At 37.8% G+C, this 22516-nt stretch overlaps 1 protein-coding gene across 1 annotated transcript in view; it reads left to right on the top strand.

Annotated features, from left to right (window-relative positions):
• Nucleotides 1-22249, top strand: part of tacr1a (tachykinin receptor 1a) — a 55594-nt gene extending 33345 nt beyond the window's left edge. Inside the window, exons 3-5 of the mRNA XM_041998738.1 lie at nucleotides 14767-14917; nucleotides 16622-16818; nucleotides 20090-22249. Coding sequence (XP_041854672.1) covers nucleotides 14767-14917; nucleotides 16622-16818; nucleotides 20090-20432 — 691 coding nt within the window. The 3' untranslated portion in view covers nucleotides 20433-22249. The remainder of the gene's footprint in view (nucleotides 1-14766; nucleotides 14918-16621; nucleotides 16819-20089) is intronic.
• The last annotated feature ends 267 nt before the right edge of the window (nucleotides 22250-22516 follow it).

Raw genomic sequence — 22516 nt, 5'->3', positions numbered from 1 at the left:
GACCTCTGGGGAGGTGAGCTCTGTCATGAAGTCTCCCTACTTTCACAGAGCAAGATTTTCAACGTCGTTGGCTCTTTTTGAGTTACGAAACTTTGAAATCTGTGTCCTTTGAGCTGGATGTTCTTTAAATTAGTAAGTGGCAAGACCATAATAATGCATTAATGGATTTGATGAAAGTAAGTTTTTAGCCATGAAACATGATTAAGAAACATTTGTTTTCATATTCATAAGTGAGAAAGGTCTATGTCAATGGTGGAAATTATTAAAACAAGGTGGCCATTGAACTACAGTAGCTAATATAGTAATATTACACAGTTTATTTACCAAGCAGACGCTACATCAAAATGCAGAAACGGTGATAAAAAATCTCTAACTGCATCATTTTTGATCATCAGGAAGTTGATTCTTTAAAAGCCAAGGAGAAAAAATATCCGCAATGATCTTAAAAAAGAAGTTGTTGCTGCTCATAAGTCTGGGTTATAAAATATTTTTCTAACAATCTGGAGTTATGCATTCTACAGTGAGAATAAACTATTCACTAGTGGGAAACATTTGCAAATCATGTCAAGAGTGGACACCCCAGGAAGTTCCCCTCAAAGTTAGACTGTACAGTGCTCAGAGGAACTATCCCACCAGTGTATTTCACCAGGAAGGTCAAATGAAATCCAGTTCTCATTTACAATGAAGACCTGTGCTAGAGCCAATAGTAAAACATAACATTGGTACATGCATATAACATTGATAAATGTATATATGATGTACATAGTTTCATAAAGAGTAACATAATTTTAAATGCAATTTTTAAGTCTTTCCAAAAAGTCTAAGAAGCAGTTAATAGCACAAGCAGCAATCACACAGCAATCATTCATTTATTTATTTATTGCAACATGTCAGCAGAGTCTTAGTGTCAGATGCAAAGTTACATCTGAATAAACTGGAAGACTTCTGGAACAATGTCTGTTATTCAGACCAAAAAGGACATTTCTGCTAATTCACATCAGTAATTATGTGGAATCAATTTATTGCACAACATCAGCTGAACTCTTGGAGCCAAATGATATTATTTTTTTTTCAGGACACATTAGAATTTACATATTCATTGTCTTTTTTGGTCATCTATTTTAACTTTATGGTGTTTCCATCTTCCCATCTTACAATGCATTGTAAATGTTCACATTCAATTTAAGCAAACACATAAAACATTCCTGAACTTCAAAAGAAAAATTCTAATAAAATGTAGTTAAAGGTTGACTGTGGCTTTTCAAACAAGTCTGTTGTAGCTTTTCTATGATACCGATGGTCAAAGGAAACAAGCCCATCAGGAAATAGAGGATAAATATTTAGCATTTTCTGTTTCGGCTAGAAATATTTTCCAGCTTGTGTGCATTTATAATGTGTGGTATTTTGCAAAATAAAAAGATATTGAGCAAATGACAAATGATAGTTTCCTTTAATAAGTTTTACTCCTTGCAAAGAAGGCCAATCCATCTGCAAAGAGCTGTGAGCAATCTACAGAGGATAAGGCAAAGCACTCTCCTCCAGCGCATTATTCATGCGCCTAGATAAGGAGAGTCAAGTCATTTAACCCTGTCTGAAGGACAGACTGTGGAACATCTCAGACATAAGAATTACTGCTTCCAGTCTCATCACAGCACAGATGCATCCAGTGACAGTGCAAAAGAACAAGGACACAATCAAAGATAGAGCACAGAAAAATCACTAATTCTCATCACAAAGCTTAAAAGTATGTACTCTCCTTTCATCTGCATTTCGTCCACATTTCCTCCCTCATCTTCATCTTTGTGGAATATGGCTGGAGTTTTTGATGTGGTGGAATCTCTGTGAAACAGCTGGCAGTGTTATTGTGCATAAACTGGTCAGACCTCAGCAACTTTGAAAGCGGAGAAGACGCGACATATGGACACAGCTGAAGGTGTCACCAGGCCAATCTTTATCAGACGTCGACAAGAACTATCACAGGGAGAAGTTAATGTTCGAGAGGGCAAAAAGATTAACGCTGATAACAATAATAAGAGAGAGAATGAATGAAGATGCAACTATAATCTTTTTCATCTGGACAGTTAGCTTAGGTGCTAGTTGGCTTAACTGAACTCATCTGGATCTGTATAATCTAAATTGTTGTAAACCCTCTTTGTGTTACTAAGTCACATACACAGGTTTCATTTCATGGATAATTCATTAGAAATGATTGAACATTGAATATTTTGTCCCATCTTTAAGAGAGCTCCTTTTCATTTAGATGACAATAATGTTGATCTAATCAGATCTGAATTTAAAAGCATGACAATGTGCCTTTGAACTGAAATGACCTACTAATCCTGCTCAACAATCTTATCAAAGAGCTTATTTTTATTCACTCTGGCAGTATCATCAGTAACAATGTAGAAAAAACTAATAAAAGTCTAATTAACCCTGAGGCCTAATAATAGAACTAAGAATTTCAGTAATTGGCCACCTTTAGGTGAAAATATCACATATAAGACAGGATCTTTGGATTTTAAAAACATTACAAAGATACAAGCAGTGAAAGTGAAGCTGTATAAGGAGCATGTTCATTATCAGTCAAAGCATTGCTGTTATGTGTGAAGGCAGCTCGATCCAGCAATTCCTTGCAGAGAGTTGCTCTTCAGCAACTGCAATATTAATAAATTACCTTTACCAAGCTTCTAAATCAATACTGAAATGGTGTAATATGTTAATAGAAAAAGTAAACATGTTCTCTTGTTCCATGTTGATTTTTGTCCACAAGCAGAAGTAACAAATGTCTTTCCACTTTTGGAAAGACATGTGCCATGAAATGTCTCCGGCATATTTTTCATCTCTGGGGCTCATTGGCCAACTAGAAACATTTAAAGCCCCACAAATGTTTTCACTGATTTTCTGCAGCGGTATGAGAAGTCATTGAAATGCACATGCAGCAAACCCTAACACCACATGAAAAATGCATCTGAATCAATGGAAAATGATAACATACTGAGAATTAGCTATGAGTTGAGGGAATTAGTTGTAAAGACTGGGCTCCACACTTGTGTCAACTCTCTTTTTTGTTCTGCGCAAAGAACATAATTTCCTAAATATGAAGTGATTCTTTACACAAGTTGAGTTTAAGGTGGCTTAAGCTCGACATTTTTGCCCATATGTGACCCATCTTTTAATGGTAATAAAACCAGGTATGTTTAATTTGAGAGGAGTTCTTGTTTTGGTTGTTTCCACCAATGGGTGTGGGTGAAATCGGGATGCATTTTTTTGTGTTTCCACATGCACCAACTCGAAAGGATGATCTAATATCCAATCCAACCCATTCTACTCTTTTGGGACCGTTACGTTGGGATACCAATCTAACCAATACAAAGGGTGGAGTTCATACACTGCAGTTTTGGTTGAAAAAAAGTCACTTCCCGTGCAACCTGACATGTTTAGAGCAAGAGTTTCTTTTTGTTGATTAAATTTCTCTTTAAAATGGCGTTACGAAGCACCGTCAAGAACAAAGAACACAAACTGTTGGATGACCGCCATTCTCCTCTGTTTCTGAGACGTGTTTTAGTTATACTTTAGGGAAAGTGCTGCGCTGCTATTATGTGAAATGAAGGACTCTACACGGTCCTTCTAAAGCCTGGTACACACATAACGATTTTTGGTCTGTTTTTGTCCCGGTTTTGCCTTTTCCCAACCAGGTGTTTTTCTCTTACGACTGCAGTTCTGATTTGAAACACCAGGTGTCAATGCTACTTATTTTGCCTTTAAAGTTTAAGGAGCGTAATGCTTGTGTGTTGTAGGTTTGTGTGACCAGAGTGGCAGAAAGATGGCAGTAGGCAGAGGTTTTCCAAAATGGCAAGAATTCATTCACCAAAGTGTATGTTTCAACAAAAATATATGTGGAAAAATGCAAAGAAACATAATAACTTAACAGTTAACTTAACCAACATAACTGAAATCTAATAAACCAAACTTAAATTAGACATGCACCCTGCTACATCATCATGGCCCGCCCAACACAGACTAAAGGCCAACCTTATATAAGCTTGAGTTCCATCAATAAAATAGCTTCCCTGGGCTTCTTTCACTTAACAGGTGAGTCTATCCATTCAACATAAATTCAGCATACAATTTACATTACTAAATCCCAGTCAACTTAAATAAACACCAACACAATTGGTAATAAATGAATCTTGGTACCACCCACAGAACTAGGCAATAGAAAATCAAACATTTCCTGTAACAAAACATAATCAATCTCCCCCAATACTTAAACCCTTCCAGTGACATCATTAAATCAGGACAAACCCTATAAATACTGGAAGTGATGTGCTTTTTCCTCCTTTTGCTCCTGGAACACATGGTAAGTATGGTGAGAAACATTCAAATTACATATTTAACAAACAAAACTGTTTTAACCAAATAAACAGAACTAAAGATATTAACAGTGGTCTGATTCTTGCTTTAACAGATGTTTATGTATGTTAGCTGAACTCAAATAGAAAGCAAAACACAAACAAGCCCGGGATAGTTGGTGTCTGCTGACCACTGAGCAATGATGAAGCTAAGATTGTTAAAATCAAACAGGTATAGTTGAAATGAAATGAAACAGTGGCAAATGGTGTGAACTCACCTACTTTGTCACACTCCCCCGCCCTTTAAACCGTTACTTCTCTGAGTCAGGGGACAAGAAGTCCGCATTGATATTCTTATGTCCTGGTTTATACTGGACCTGAAAGCGAAATGGCTGAAGAGACAAATACCATCTCGTAATTCTTGCATTTGTGTCTTTCATGCTCTGGATCAACTGCAAAGCACGATGATCAGTCTGAAGAACAAACTCAATACCAATGTGATAATACTTTAGTGTCCAAAGCCCATTTAATAGCCAGTTCTTCTTTTTCAATTGTTGAGTACTTTTTTTCTCTTGGAAAGAGTTTACGGCTAATATACTGCACCGGCAACTGTTGTCCTTCATCTCCTTGCAGTAGCACAGCTCCCAGACCTACTCCTGAAGCATCTGTTTGCACTGTAAAAGGAAGAGTGAAATCTGGACACTGTAAAACAGTTTCTTGGCACAAACAGTTCCTTAAATCATTGAAAGCATTCCGACTTTCCTCTGTCCACTTAACTTTTGTTGAACTGGATTTTCACGTCATGTCAGTCAGCACCGCAGAGCTACATGAGATATTGGGGATCAGGCGCTGATACCAACCTACTAGCCCCAAGAACGATCTCAGCCTTCTCTTGATATTTGGTAGTGGTGATGAAGCAATCGCCTCGACTTCCCCACCTGAGGACGGATACCCCCACCTCCAATCACATAGCCAACATACTGAACCTCCGGCTTGGCAATGTGACATTTCTTAGAATTAATGACCAGTCCAGCATCCTTGACACGTTGAAACACATCAGCAAGATGTTGCACATGCTCCTCCCATGTACGGCTGACCAAATCTTCTTTGACATCTTGCTATCAAGATTGTTTTTACACATAAAAATCAGTTTTATGAATGAGTGTAGCAACTTATACTGTAATAGCATTAAACAAGACCTAACTTTTTAGTTGAGCTTTTAACTGAATCTTCATTGTAGTAATTTATTTGTGCTTTAGTCTTTTATTTTCTTATGCTATTTTTTAAACAATTTATGTTTTTGTCTCTCATTTTGTACTATTTTAGTGAATTATTCCTATGTATCTTTTGAACTTCTGCTTTTAGATGTTATTGTTTTAGGGTTTACTTGATCTTTGTTTTAATGTTTTAATATTTTATACTCCAGTTTGTTTCTCGAGAGACTGCGCGATCCAAAAAACTGCAAATGGCCAGCCACTCTTGCTACAACAGCAGTTGCCATTCCTGCAATGGCACTTGTTGTTTCTGTAGCAGTAGTTGCTGTTTCCTCAATGGGCTCATTGGTTTGCCACTGTGGGCTGGTCACGGACATTTCACATTAGTTCCAGGCTCCGACCACCTATGTTTACAAGAAAAAATGCGTAGGTTTGCACAGGTTAATCAGCATTCTCTAGTGTTACAAAACACCACCCAAATTCAGTTCTGGGGGGCTGTTCCTCCCAATCACACCCCTCCAGGTCTCACTGTCATTGTCCACGTGAACATTGAAGTCCCCCAGCAGAATGAGGGAGTCCACAGAAGGAGTGCTCTCCAACACCCTTTCCAAGACTCCAAAAAGGGAGGTACTTTGAACTGCTGCTTGGTGTATAAGTACAAACAACAGTCAGGACCCGTCCCCTCACCTGAAGGTGGAGGAAGGCTACCCTCTCGTCCATCGGGATAAACCCCAACGTACAGGCATCAAGTCAGGGGGCAATGAGAATAACCACACCTGCTCAGTGCCTCCCACTGGGAGCAACTCCAGAATGGAAGAGGGTCCAGGCCTTCTCGAGGACAGTGGTTCGAGAGCCCAAGCCATGCGTTGAGATGAGTCCAACTATGTCTAGCCGAAACCGCTCAACCTCCTTCCCCGCCAGGGAGGTGACTTTCCACGTCCCTAGAGCTAGCTTCTGCAGCCGAGGATCAGATCGTCAGGGTCCCCGCCTTCGGCCACCGCCCAGTTCACACTGCACCCCACCCCTATGGCCCCTCCTGCAGGTGTTGAGTCCACAGGAGGAGGGGCCCATGTCACTCTTTCGGGCTAAGCCCAACCGGGCCCCATGGGCAAAGGCCTGACCACCAGGCTCTCACCTCCGTGCACCACCTCCAGGTCAGGCTCCAGAGGGGGGCCCTGGTGACCCACGCCTGGGCAAGGGAAACCTAGATCTACTGATCTGACTCATGATAGGGGTCTATTGAGCCCCACTTCATCTGAGGTAATATTTTGTGAGAAAATATGATTGTGTACATATAATGTTGTGCTGCTTGGAAGATATGTATTCTCTTATTAAATGGAAACTATTTAAGTTTGTTTTGTCAGTTTTGCAAAGTCTCTTATATCTATCAAATTTAAGTTTAGAATTTAAAACCTAAAAAATTAACATAATTGACCTCTTGTTCTTTTCATTAAACCTTTCTTTGAAATTTCCATTAGGTTTTCTTCAATATGAAAAATTGATTGAGAATTTGTATTATTGAAAATCAAATGATTTTCCCGAAGCCAATGTGACACAGCAGACATTTCTTTTGAGAGTATCTCTGCCGTCATTCCAGGGGTTTATGCAGACACATAACTGTATTATCTGCATACATCTAGCATATGTCCTTGCAGTTTACAGAGGACAGTAACTCTCTAAACTCAGCATTGATTTCATGCACTTCAAAAAAATATGATTGGTATCATTAAATGATAAAAATTAAAAAATTTTGTTCAGTATACTGTAAGACTGACTGAGTAGTTAAATCCAAGCAAATGCATTTTCTTTTTTCTGTGATGCTCGATGTTGCACAGGCCCTCATACTATCCACAAAGTCACTTTAATCATGCAAATCAGTACTTCAAGTAAATTAATCCGTCATCTATCTCAGCTTGATTTAAACCTCTGCCCATGATTCACTGTCTGAAGAAGTCAGGAGGAAGGAGCACTTCAAAGTGAGTCCATGTGCTGCTAAGGTGGAGGCGATATTTTGTGTGATGATCATGTCACTGTGAGCATTGCTGTACATGTACCGTCCTCCGATGAAGGGGAACTGCATGCAGTTACACAGTGTGGAAGCACAGTGGGTGGCTTTAGACCTCTGACGCTGCTCTGACAAGATCTTCACCTGCTGTATGGGGGCTGAATTTTTTAACACAAGAAAGTTTTACTTGCAGCTTTATGCATTAAAGAAAGAAAAAGAAAGGAAGAATGATGAGAATAACATCTATCATCTATCTATTAAACATGTTTTTAGTTGGAGCCACTGCTTCTCTCTTTCTTTAAAAATAAAAAAAAGCTTCTGATTTTGTTTTCTGTGGCCATTAAACATTTGTTCCTATTTTTATGAATTACAAATGTTGACTGTCTTTTTTTAAATTGATCTTTTTCTCTCTGTAAATCTTTGAAAAATGGAAATGAGCAAGTTGCTAGTGTCAATTTCAAACATCTCTGAGAACACAATTAACAAAGACAGCCGGAACACAAAGCAGGAGATAGCCTGTGTTCACAAAAAAAAACAAAAAACAAAAAAAAAAAAAAACAATGTGATACTCAGTATCTCAAATTAAAGCCGACCGCATCAAACACTTACAAATTTACTTAAGAATTTTCCTTTAAGCTCATTACTCCTATATGTGCATGTGTGCATACAAATTACATTGCTGTTAGTGCTTGTGTCAGCTTGCGTTTACATCTGAACTGATGTTCCTCTGTCTTACAGTAAATGGCAACTGCAGTTGGTGTGACCCACGACATTGTTAAAACAATGTCTGTGTGCGCTGATCTGGCAAAACACTTATTGGTTTACTTACAGCCAAGATTGGATTTTAATGCACTTCAATTCATGCACTTATTTAAACAAAAAGGCTTAGCTAACCATCTCAATGTTTCTGTTGTATTTAGTGGTGCTGGTAAGCCGACATAGGTGGAGAAATTTGCAGCATTTCTCACAAACCTAAATCAGATAAAGTTGAGACAATGTGAAAAATTATTCTTGCATTAACTTTGGCATTTATTTCATTGAAGATATTTCATGTTATGTTGATATTCACTTTTTTTCTGCACTTTATGTTTGAAAGCACAATCCAGAAAGTTAAAACAGATTATTTCATGTAAATCCATATTAAGATGTCTAGTGATGCATGGACATTGTTGTCTCAATTCACATATTCACCAGTGGAGACAGATCAGGACTGAAAGGACTGTACCATCTTCTTCTTCAGCCATGCCTTTTAAATTGTGTCCTGCAGAATGTGTTTATGCATTGTTTAGTTAAAATCCATATGGACTTTTTAGGAGAATATGTTTTAAGGGAAGCATTTAATGCTCGCAAATCTTTGCTGCATTAATACTACCATCACAGAAGTGGAAATAAATTCTGCCAAGAACAGTGATAACAACTCCACACTATCACAGAGCCTGTCTTTTAGACTTGTTGCAGATAACAGCTTGGATGGTTCTTTTGGTTTTTGGTCCAGAGCACACACAGAACTGGAATACAAACTGATCTGACCACAGTAAAAAAATTCAGCTATGTGATGGTTTATCCCAGATACCTCAGAGCCTAGAAAAACGTGCAGCTTTGGTTTGCACAGTGACACTTGAAGTGACTGGTGATTGATGGGTCTGGGCTCAGTGTCATGGTCTGTAGGTTTTGTTGTGTTTTAGTTTGTATATATGTCCTTTGTTTTTAAGTTTTATCTGTGCTTTCTGTTTTATGTTATTCCTGCCTTTCATGTTCGTTTCTGAGTTTTGTTGCATGCCTCACTGACTTTTGTTTCCGATTACCACATCTCCATTAAGGTATTAGCTCCCACAGTTAAAAAAAAAAACAGGTTTTCTATGCTCTTTGTCAAATTATTGTCTTTCCTGTCTAGACTTGCTCTTCTTCACTTACATCTCTCTGTGCTTGGTTCTTGGGTTTATATTCACCTGCCTGTATAGGTCTGTGTTTGAGTCCTACCTCTGCGACTTTACCATGGATTGGGACATGCAGCGGGATATGAGGGCTCTGGGATAACAGGTTTCCAATTAAGGTTTGCTCTTTTGGCCTTTACATGCTGACATTCCTCCATATTCTTTGGATCCTTTATTGATTATTAACAATATTCTTAATGATCACAATAAGAATGACAACAGTGATAATGATAACCACAATACCTGCTGTAGTGACTCAGTAGTATCTTATAATATAATTAGAGGTGATAAAACTAATATCACTAATAATATTGAAAGTATGCTTCCTTCATCTTATCCCCAGAATTATTTTCTGCAAATTGCATTTATTTGTTTATATTTTTACGTGGTATGATAATGTAATTCATTACATAATGTACAGAGGTATATTACCCCTTTAGTCCTCCTGCACAGGTGTGGATTCTACATCCTGGCTGGCAGTTTCCTTTGTTGCTCAGACAGGAGTGACATGAGGAGAGGTGGTACGGAGCCTTTAATCACATTGGTTTGATGTCTCTAAGCCTTTAAGACCTCTTTCCTACTTTGACAACGGTCCTGTGGTTGGTGGTTAATGACGGATGGCCTCCCTTAGTTGTTTTTACTTTAGCCTAACCCAAATCTTATATTATAGCTCAGTAAATAAGAGTTTCATTTCAGTAAAATCTGAGCCCTGCTGCAATATGCAGTAGAAGTAAAACACAACAATGTTACAAAATTACAAGAGTACCAGGCAGAACTTTTAAGGGGAATGCAGTCAATTGCCTCTTAAAATATTGGAAGGCTGTGGTTTAATAACAGATGGAGTCTTTTCCTGTGACTTCCAGGCTAGGAAGAGTTCATATAAAAGACTGACCAGACATCTGTTAGCACTGGCCAACAGTAGTAATCTCCAAAAAGAAAAAGAAAGATGTAAATTCTCTTGATTTGATGATTATCAAAGTTGAACCCAACACAAAAGTATTTACTTTATCCTTACAAGCAAATCCACTGACAGTCAGATGGTGACTGCTGGTGTATCTGTGCCTTTTACAGCAAAACAACTTAGACCTTCACAACTGTGTTGACATCATGTGATCCTCAGTGTCAACCCAACCATGTCCACAATCAGCCAGTATTTTCCTGGAAAAACCACTACAGCTGCTTCTATCGTTCTGCAGTTTTGCTTTTTGAATGATGCATAATTTTAGGGCTCAACAAATACTTTCAAGGAATAAAACATTTTAAGAGCACATGCATAAATCTGTCACAATCCAACAAACCCTGAAGTGGGAACTCGGTTAACTCAACTGATTTTCTTTATTTTGCTTCCATTTAATGTCAAGGCAGGAAAATTGTAATTATTGCTTATAAATGAAAGAGCTAAGAAGAATAGAGTTGAAAACCTTCAAACTTAAATTAAGAAATAACTTCCTGCCGAGAGGACTTGAAAGCTACAGCAAATCTGCTGCTGTTAAACCTGTTTTTGTCCTTCATCCATTGTAAGTTAATTGTAAAACACTGTGGGTGAGCGTCCTATTAAAGTACCATCACATCACCATTATTTGAGCTTTGGCTGCAGCTGCAGGAAATTCATTTAAAAATGTCCTGGTCAGCCAGACCTGAAGGCAGACACATGTCCATCTGTATCTTACAATTTATACCCGCAGATGAGACCCCCTCAGGCTGCGCTCTTGATGCCGCTGTCAAGACTCTGATGTATTCTACTTAGACTTGGTAATGTACGTACTTTGTAGGGTATGTGTGTGTACCTCAGAGTGTGTTCATATGTTCTTTGATTTCTGCCTAGCTCCTGAGTAGTCAGTCGGATTAACATAGTAATTGCCATAAAAATGGCCTCTGAGGCTTATCTGCAGTGTTTAGACAGGGGGTGACGGACTGTTCCTCTGTGGATGCTGGAATTAGGGGGTCTTCTCTCAACGAATAAGGTTAATCACAATATGCACGCTTGTTCACGGCTCAAAAAGATATTATATCATTTTCTGCTTTTTATGGACATTTAATTGACTAACCTTACAATGACAGAACAGGATCAAACAATATGTCTGTGATGGATAAGCAAATCATTCACTAAATACTTAAACTGTCACATTTAATTATTCCATAAAGGATTTTAATTTAGTGGACAGCTACTGAAGAAGAGGTCTGGGTGAAGTTCTCACATGTTAAATTGCTTAACAAAGTAAATCTATTTCTTAAGTCATTGGGAAAATGCATTGATTGATTAGGCTTCTCTTGAATAAATACCTATTTTTCTGCATCAGTGCTCCAGGAATCTGGCGGGTTGGATCCACAGTGACTGACGTGGCCTTAAAACAAACTTCAAACTATTACCAAACTATGCTGGTAATTAAAATATATTTAATTACTATATTGGCCATCAAATTCCATGTCAAGATAACCAAGTGAGATGGTTGTTGAGATGTTTTTACTATTCTGATTAGTTTTGCTTCCTCCTGTTTCATACTGGCTACCAGTTTCTTTACTCGTCTTTCTTTAGTCAGTTATTTCTGTTGTTTATCTACCTCCTGGTTTTCTTTGTCCTCTTTCAGAACTTTGTTCTCTTATCCATTTAATCCTCATACCAAATTAAGTTTTGTCTGCAGACAGACTCTGGCCCAGAGTCCCAGTATAATGTGAGGGGATCTGGTTTCAACCTCCAGTTTACTCTCCAGAGAAGTTTCACTTGTCTTCCCAGTCTACCGTCACTCTACTGAACTTAATTATACTGTCTGATCTCTTCTCCTTTGTTTCCTGCCTGGATTTTCTTCCTTTTCTTTTTGATGAACAACATTTCTTTTTTCCGTTTTCTTTAAAATGGTAAATGTTCCGTATTTATATAGCGCTTTACGTTACCTGGGACGATACCCAAAGCTCTTTACATCATACCTCACATTCACCTATTCACACACTGATGGCGGAAGCTGCCATGCAAGGCGCTAACCACGACCGATCAGGAGCAATTAGGGGTTCGGTGTCTTGCCCAAGGACACCTTAACATGAACTCGACTTGGCTGAGGATCAAACCGGCAACCCTCGGGTTACAAGATGACCACTATACCTTGCTGAGCCATGCCGCCCTTTACATGCTTCCTTAGCTTGAGTCTGAATTGCTGACCACTAAAACAGTAAAACACATTCCTCGTTAATTACAAGTACTGCAGATTTAAATATGAGCTTTCATTGAACAAATGGAAACCATAATTTACCTGACTACTTTTCTCTGTTATTATGATATACAAGTTCTTACAGTAAGTGCTCCTGTTTAATAAGTTTATGTCTTTGCGACAGAAATTCAGAAATCAGTTTTGCTGATCTTATGGAGCATGTCTTGTCTTCTATGATACACTACAGTTATTTTACTATTCAAGTGTGTTTGCTTACAAAAATGGGGTTACATTTATGACCAGTCTTGTTTATATTTGGAATAACCCTGAATAAGCAGCGTTAAACCTCTGCTAACCTTTCAAGGGTCAAGGTCAGTTTTATTGCCCCCAAAAGGCAAATTATGGTCCAGCCAGCAGCAAGAATGGAAATAAACATCAACAAACATGAACACTTTAGTCACACATACTTTTAACTTCTCTGCTGGGCTTCACTTACCCTGTCATCAATCTTATTATTACACAGAACTTTTTTGAAAATGTCTCTGTACAATCGCATCCATCTTAACATATACCTCAGTATAGATCTAAAAACAAACCTGATTGTCTGTGTAGTGTTCAATACATTTACCATTTCTTCTATATTTGAATTAAAATTTATTTAGATGATATAAGCTGCATATATATAGTATGACTGAAAAGTTTGGCTACTTGGTAATTTAAATGTTTAAAGTATAAAAATATATATGTACTGTGATGTAATACTACTCTACTAACATACATATGTGGGGTGAATTTGATTTCAACATGGCTTCAGCAGACGTCTCAGCATACGTTTGCAACGTGTTACTGCTGCTGCTCTGCTCTATGTTTATTTTTACACTGTCAGGTTTGACTTTGGATGACAACAAGCGCAGTGTGTGCATGCACAGAGAAGTATGATCTGACATTTTTAACAGTGTTTGCATTGCTAGACATGAAACAGATCAAGGATCCCACACCGCATGTGAGAAGCCTAGATTTGATTTAGTGTTTCTTTTGGCCATTTCAGCTTGTATTCTCAGCATAAACTCAGTGTTTTACTGGGTTTAAAGTTATAATGTCAAAGCCTTTATTTAAAGATTTTTTTTGTAGCTAATGTTACATTAGTTTTATTCAGTAAGTACAATAAGAGTCACATACTAAGCTGTCTTATATATATATATATGTATACACTACCGTTCAAAAGTTTGGAGTCACTTTGCCATGGGATTCAATAGGGAAGTGACCCCAAACTTTTGAACTGTAGTGTATATATATTTATATATATATATATATATATATATATATATATATATATAGGTATTTATCTGGATCTATCTTCTCCTATGTAGAGTAAATGAGTTTGAGTTTTAAACCAGTGGCAGCAGACTTGTCTCCTCTATAAACCTAACAGTGGCATTCTTAGCAAGACATGCTGTGTAGGTTGAAATTCTGATTGGCTGAAAGTTAATTTTAGGGGCCAACAGCAACTGATTTATTCACAAATGTGGACAACTTCCGTAACTGATTAAATAAAGTACAGGTGAAAAGCAAAGCAAGTACAATTTTTAACATTTAAAAGGGATGTGTGTGTGTGTGTGTGTGTGTGTGTGTGTGTGTGTGTGTGCGTGCGTGTGTGTGTGTGTGTGTGTGTGTGTGTGGGTGTGTGTGTTTTGTTTGTTTTTGTTTTTTAAGTGTTGCTGTACTTATGTTTTATCTTAGGCAGCTGTCAGACCACTCAGTTTAGAGAATTAGATTTTCTGAAAGCAGAGCTAAACATGTGACCTCAATAAAAGGCCATAAGAGGAACAATTTTCTTTTTTTGCATCTCAAGCTGAAACCAAAGTATCATAGCACCGCATTACATACTGTTCTACTTTTGCATAAGACAGTTCCACAGACTGGGTTTGTGTCATTTTAAGGCTAATCTGTGTCAGTGAGTGAGCACAATACCCCTGAGTTTTTCCCCCTATGACATGTTAACAAAAATGATTTTAAAAGGTCTAGTAATCTGACTGTGAGCATAAATAATTGCACTGGAGGCAATCAGACATATACTTCACTACGAGCCAGTTAGATGATTTTTGCCATGTGTTGTAGGTATCAGGTGTGTGTGGCCATCCTGATCTACTTCCTTCCTCTGCTGGTGATGGGCTGCGCTTACCTTGCAGTGGGACTGACCCTCTGGGCCAGTGAGATTCCTGGAGACTCTTCTGACCGCTACAGGGAGCAGCTGACTGCCAAGCGCAAGGTAAAATAAGGTTTTTAAAGAACCCCCCAACCCCCCTGTACATTTTTCTCTGCTTCCTTCAGCTCAACATGGTTGAAATGAATGAAATAATCTTCACAACACTACAAACCTGGACCTCCTGAGGTCCTTCTTTTTTCTTTTTCTAATTGTTTTTTCAGCCCACCTGTTGGTCTTTCAGCCAGCTACAGCCTCTTTACCCCCTGGTTTTAGCAGCTAAATGTCCCTCTCCAAGATTTGTTTCTCTCTCTCATATATATATATATATATATATATATATATATATATATATATATATATATGTATATATATATCTACCCTCCACTCTAATGAAGCAGCCACTATGTTTCATCTCTGAATTATCTTCTGTTCATCATCAGTGAGTGCTTTGTGTTATTGACAGGATTAATGAAGCTTCCATTAACATTACATTTGTAATAGCAGCAGATGTTTTTTGTTTTTCTGAACAGACAGTTTTGAAGTCAGATGTTGAGCCAACAGAGAGGCTTGTTCCAGGTAGAAGGCAAAAGTCGAGTCCACAGTGGAAATAAACCGGGCAGTGTGGTACATCTGATCACGTAATTATAAGTGATGTTTGTGCCTGAATCTGCTACAACACGGTCATCTCTGGTGGTTTTTCCTTGTTATGTGGTCCACACATAAACATGTTTTTGTAAATGTAAATAGCTTACTGAGTAAACGATTTACTAATTTTCAAAGGCCAATAAGTTGTGACATATTTTGGATTCTATTGTTAGTCAACAACACCCCATTTAAAAAGTCATTTATGTCCCTTTATTTGTGCAGAAGGCTTCTTCCTCTGTGGAATTTTTGGCATATCTTGCATCCATTTCTGTTTTGGGGTATGTTCATAGGTCTTAAAGTTGTAGTTTTTCTGACCTGCTCAGGTGGTGCAGAGTGGGTTTTGTGGTGTGTTCTAGATATTATTGTGTTGCCGATTCTGTCCTTAATTAACTTTTAATGCTGAGTGTGATATTTGTCTCCAGAAATGTCAGTTAATTAGATAAATCCTGCTTCCCTCTACCACTAGTGGTACCAGACAGTGCAACGGGTCTCCAAATTCTGATTAATCGTTCTAGTGAAATTCTGATTTTTTTGTTTGTTTTTTTAACCCCAATCCACAGTCTCTCATGGTGGCCATAATACTCTGTTTTAACTTTAATAATCTACACGAAATGTTTCCATTATGACTAAGGTTTCTTAACACATGGTTGGTTTTCTTCTGATGACCCTTCCAACACCCGATGATCAATATCACCACACCAAAGACTTTTTAAGCCTTCCTGAGGGGCCTTTGCATTGAACTTGTGGTCATTTGTTATTTTCTTTTAAGGAAACTTTTTTTTTTTGGTGAATTTTTTTTCTTCATCTTTTACAACTCAATTAGACATCCGCCATCTTTTACAAACTAATGAAAGGTACACCTGGGAAACTTTACTGTGTTCTTATAGCTTTACTGTGTCATTTTACTTCTTTAGGATGCCAGGCGGATGTTTAGAGGCGCTTATGACTGTTTGTTGGGACAATATTTGAGGAATTACATTATTCATGGTCTTTTTTTTTTTTCTTTTTTTTCCCCCCCCATGTCTTATTAAAGATGACTGCTTACATTATAGCTGCCCAAACCTCTGAATGGTGCCCCTGGCAAAAGAACCCATGTTTACTGAGCTGTCATATGTTCAACAGGTGGTGAAGATGATGATTGTGGTGGTGTGTACATTTGCCACCTGCTGGCTGCCATACCATATCTACTTCCTACTGCACCAGTTCTTACCCCATTTGCTTGAGGAGCCGTTCATGCAGCAGTTCTACCTGGCCATCATGTGGTTGGCCATGAGCTCCACTATGTACAACCCCATCATCTACTGCTGCCTCAATGACAGGTTAGTGAGCACTGTCATACATGTACCCACACAAACCCCTTCCTGAACAAAGATTTTACCTCAGCATTTCCCACATGGTTCTTTTTGATAAAACAGCTTCAGGCAGCTCCAGTGGCAATTCCCCCTCCTATTCCCATAGAAAATAAATCTTTTTAACTTGGACACAGTGAGGCTCCAGCAATGGTTTTCTGTTTGCAATTTCCACCACAGTCTGAACATGTGGTTTAAAAAATAAAATAAAATAAAATTCAGTCTTTAAAGGATTGCTCAAAATACAAAGAGTATGAGTCCACGAAGCTCTGCAGAGGGCAACCACATCCTCTGCATAAAGAATAATATTACTGTTGTTCTCTCTGTTAAAAATGAACAGTAGAACATGGCAGTAAATAAATAATAATGCACCTGATTAAAAAGTAATGTGCAGAATCACTTTGGATTTAATATCACTGATGAAAAATGAAAAAAAGGCAGCTAATTTACATTTACAGCATGTAGTGTTTGAAAAAATAACAGCCATAGTACATGTGTATTTTTAACTTATCAAGTAGGTTATTTCTAAGGTTGTTGTCACTTTCCTTCAATATATTCCATTATTATATCAGGTGGCACATGAATGAAAGACAAATATGTTATTAATTCCAGGGGAAATTATAATAAATCAATACAGAAATTTTAAATAAATATGAGCTCATATGAATATGCATATTCAGATGATCAATAATAAGTTCCATAATTAATAATAATATGATTAGTATAAAGAAAATAATCTATTTTAAATGACTATGAAACATTGATTATAAATCAGCATAGAAACAAGTTTAAAAAAAGAAAAAGAAGGTTGTTTTTTTTTAATTCACTAAACACAATGCAGGATTTTTTGTCAGGTCCATTTTGTGACAAATACTCAGCAAACTATGAAGAAATTCTCAGTGTGCTTAATTCAAACATCACAGTATTTCTGAGCCAACGCTGTTTTTGTTGCCCTAACAGCAGTTTCTTCAGTGGACTGTACACACAGGGGTGTGTTCACAGCTTTGAGATTTGCTGTCTGGAAACTGTCTGACTTCCACAAATAGACTGAATCTAAAATAGACTTAAAGCATTAATTCATTTCTGGAAGCGGTTGGCTGTTAACAGCGTTAGCAATCTACAACCTGTCTGCTAAAATGTCACCGAGTCTAAATATCATCGTTTAGCAAATTAAAGACAGATGGTCAGCTCAGCTTGTGTCTTTATTCAAGCATCTCTCATTGTCCTCCATCACAGTCACTCATCTTTGTGCTGGAGGAGAAATGAAATTTCACACTTGGTTGTTTTCACCTCAGAAATTCATTAAGTCCTAAAAATGAAAATATGTAAGCTTGGATTTACTCTCCACTCTGTCCAGCATATTAAATGGTCTTTGGTCTCGATCACCTAAGCTGACATAAATAAAATCTAGACTATGACAGATCAGGGATCCTTCATCAGCTTTTTTTTTAAATTTCTGTCCTCATGGGAATTTATATTTCCTCTTTTTTTCCACATTTTTCATGTCTCTCCTTGTTTAGGTATCGTGTTAAGCTGTTTAAAGTAGTGATCCATCAGTTTGTTGATTTTCCGTCATTTAATTCATGCCTTGAGTTTTTTTTTTTTTTTTCTTTTTTTTTATAACACCTTAAAATGTGTTAACAAGCATCAGAATGCTTCATTTACAAACTGTCTGTGCCTCTTGACAGTGTTTTTTAGCACTACATTTCTTAGTCTCTTTACAAGGTGCCTGTGTTCTGCAGTTCTCCATCAAGCTGTAGTCAGTGTAAACAGTCTTGTCAGACTGGGAAGATGTCCAACCTGTCTGCCTGTTATTGTACATGTCATTGTAGAGAGAAAAAAAAAATCAAGGTGCGGTATGTTAAAAGCTTTTACAAACAACAGCACGCTAACATCATGGTTTTCATCATGGTTTTCTTTACACATTAGCCGAGTTTCCATTCACTAGCAAAGCAAATCTGAAGCCATATTTTGAAAAGTTGCAAATAAGAAATGTTAACCATTTCTTTTTCGATGAACTGGTTTAAAATGAATCAACTTGGCTGTGCAGTTTCACCAGAGGGAAATAGCTGTACTAACCATAAGATCACAACTGTGATGGATATCCAGAAGAAAACACAGAAGGCTCTTTTACTGGAATTACTTTTATATCTCTGTGAATATCTGGAATATTATATCACATCTGTGAAGAAACTGGTCAGACATGAGAGCTAGCTCAGACCTTAAACAATTAATTCCCATCATTATAACCTTTTTCCAACCTGACACCATTCGCAAAGTTGTTTCTATTCTCCCTTTGAGTCTCCTTCAAAACAGACAGAACCCATTTCAACAAATCATTCAACGTTTTAGTTCAGTAGTTTAAGTTTGTTGGTTGTTTGTTTTATTATTGTATTTATGTAAACCACATTCACTGATTCTGTCTTATTCCCATCTTTTAAAAATGCCATTTAAAAACAGTAGTGGATGGTGGGAGTTTGGGTTTTTAACAGGACAATACGACCAAAAAAAAAAAAAAAAAACTGATTTAAAAACATTTGAGCTCTTCACATGTAAAGCAAAAGTTTTTATAAAGGATTTAAAACAACAAAAAATTACAGATTTTGTTTTGTCTAATAAAAACGTTAAACATTAAATTGGTCTTTACAGCCACAGCAAACTTGATCAGTGACAGGGTGAATATCAGGATGGGAATAATCAGCCACATCACAGCTGCAATTCTTTTACATAACGGTTATCGATGCATCTTTTTTCTCTCTGTGACTAGTAGTTTTTGTTTTGTTTTTTTGTTTGTTTGTTTTTTTTTACCATTATGTATCTATACTTCCAAATGTCTATTATTATTATTGAAATAAATACAAGGGATTTGGTTGGCTTTTTGCATATAGAGTGACTCTTGCATCTTCATAGAAACATAAATTGGATTTCATGCTCAGCCATTGTATCTGTTATGTGCACCAGAAAATGTCCAGGCAATAAACTTATGCAATTTCAAGCTACATATTTTGCTTTTGTCAAGATTTGTTTTTAAGTTTTAAAGTGCATCACTAACATTTGGGGTTGCAGATTAATCTGTTGGCCTTCAGATGTCTGTATAGTGAAAATGAGAAACCATCACACGTAGCAGCTGATCCATTTGTTTATTGCACTTACTGATTAAACCAGTCTGTGAATAGCATCTTTTGTTTAAAATGCACTCAAACCATTTAAAATCGAACTCACCTGTGCTTTTCTTCCACAGGTTTCGTGCTGGTTTCAAACAAGCATTTCATTGCTGCCCCTGTGTCCCTCAAGGCTCTTACGAAGGCCTGGAACTCAAGTCCACTCGCTACCTTCAGACCCAGACAAGCGTTTACAAGGCCAGCCGAATGGAGACCACTGTATCGACCGTTCTTCATGTTGGGGATGACGTGGAGCAGCCAAAGGTTAAGGCTATGGTAGGACTAGGACCTGCCGGGGCTGCAGCTGCAGCAAGACATAGCTCATCGCTGGACCTCACTTCAAACGGCTCCTCATCCCGTAGTGTCTCCAAAACTGTATCAGAGACATCTAGTTTCTACTCCAGTAACAACCTGCAGGAATAGATGTCCAATACAGGCAGCATGTGCCAGACTGCAGGGAGAGAGTGTGAGTTGGCTGTTCACATCACTGCTTTCGCCTGCATGTGTTCATGCAACGTACAGCAAAGTGTGACCTTGTCTGTCAGTGACTGTGAGTTTATGGTGAATATATTTCCAGTGTGTTTACTGGAAAATCATGTGAGAAACGTGGTTCCTGCTCTCCGAACATTGTCTTCACCCACAACATAGTGACAGAAATATTCATGCTACTCACAGTTGATGATCAACCAGCATTGGAAAGATTTTCTAAGTGCCAAAAAGCAACAAGGACCACTTCATCTACTAGAGCACATTCCATTTCAAAAGCTAAACTCAAGCAGATGCTAGCGCCTCCAACTTTCACAGCTTCTGCTTGTCAGAGCAGCCTCCTGTCAGAGAGCTCACACATCCTCAATCACACAAGCTGTGTGACTTCACACAGTCTATTTTTGATTGGAGCCTCCATTCAAAGACCTGCAACACGACATAGACTAATTTTAAGAGGGAAGTTCTCTAAAAAAAAAAAAAAGGTCCCCAATAAAACCTGGTTTTCAGTGCAGCTTGCCTCACAAGATATGTTTTAAACATAAGCAAAGGCTTCACCGTGAAAGGGGCTTAAATCTGAGAAACATGCTTGTTAATGCTTGTGTGTGTGAGAGCTGATGAGAATGCCAACTCTTATCTTGCTGAGCAGGACTGCTACAGCTATCCAATGTGCAGAATGTGTCTGCCTGGCTGAAAGGATGCTGTGCGGATCCCCTGCAGGCTTCGCTTAAAAGTTCTGGCAATCAGCGAAAATACCAGCAGTGACTGGTTCATATTTCATCTGGCTAAAGACTGACTTCAACAGCTGGCAGTATCATTTTCTGTAACAGAGGCTTGGCTAATGCTGAAGAAACAACAGCTGAAAAAGACCCAGTTTGCACAAAATAAAACCTGGATCTCAGATACCACCAGATCTAAACAATATGTGTATAACTGATGATGACCAACCTGTCAACAACTTCTCTATGACACCTCAGACACAGGACTGTAGTGTAGCACCCCTTTCATTTATTCAGTATTTTTAGTGAGAACCTGCTCTACTCTTACTCTACCTGTGTGACTGCAAACTGCACTCTTAATCATACATAAATGGGATTTGGCCGGGTTCCTCACATGTATGTGTCTCTGACACACACCGCTGTGGATGTGTGCAGTTAAAGTGGCCAAATTAACCTGTGATATCCTGTGTGGGTGGTGAAGATGATCACTTCTGTCCCGCATTTGAAGGCATATCAGCATCAAAACTTAATTTAAGGTTTAAAGGACTTTGCAGACCATCAGTGATCTGTGGCTCTTTAACATGCAGTGATGTGCCTTGCTGCTTCGCATAATGTCTTTGAAGGGACAAGGGAGGGAGGTGTGTGTGTGTGTGTGTGTGTGTTGGGGGGGGGGGGGTCACAGGAGCAGCTCCCTCTACTAAAGTCTAGGAACAAGGCGTTTTATGTAATCAGACCACAAAAAATCTGCCAGAACAAATGGTCCCAGTGTCCCCCATTATTAATACCTGCAACTACGAACTCAAAATTAATAGAATTAGAGCTGAAGTTTGTGTCACAATAATCTCAAACAAACCATCCATCCACAAACCGTTTGATGTAATTTACTTTCATTTTCTGTGATTGTGGTATCTGTAGAAAATTCAGTGTTTTTTGGAATACATTGAAGTGAAAATAATTTACAAAGCAGTCAACAGCTAAATCCACAATATTAGCTGTGTACAGCTCAGTTAAACACGACCACCAAAGACAAAATCCAGAAGATCTTAGTGAGGTATTCAAGTCTGAAAACATGTTTATATGTTTATATATATATGTTTATATATATATATATATATATATATATATATATATATATATATATAACAGTTGTTTTAACACATACTCTTTGTAAAAAAAATTATAATACAAAATATAGCTTGGCTACAACAGTTTGAAAATAAATACTGCTATCTTCATGTAGCATTATCATACACACACACACAAATCTATCAAATAGGTGATCTCTTGATAACTCACATATATGAG

Source organism: Melanotaenia boesemani, chromosome 11, assembly GCF_017639745.1.
Source record: "Melanotaenia boesemani isolate fMelBoe1 chromosome 11, fMelBoe1.pri, whole genome shotgun sequence".
NCBI classification, from domain to species: domain Eukaryota; kingdom Metazoa; phylum Chordata; class Actinopteri; order Atheriniformes; family Melanotaeniidae; genus Melanotaenia; species Melanotaenia boesemani.
This window is presented reverse-complemented; position numbering and strand designations above follow the sequence as displayed.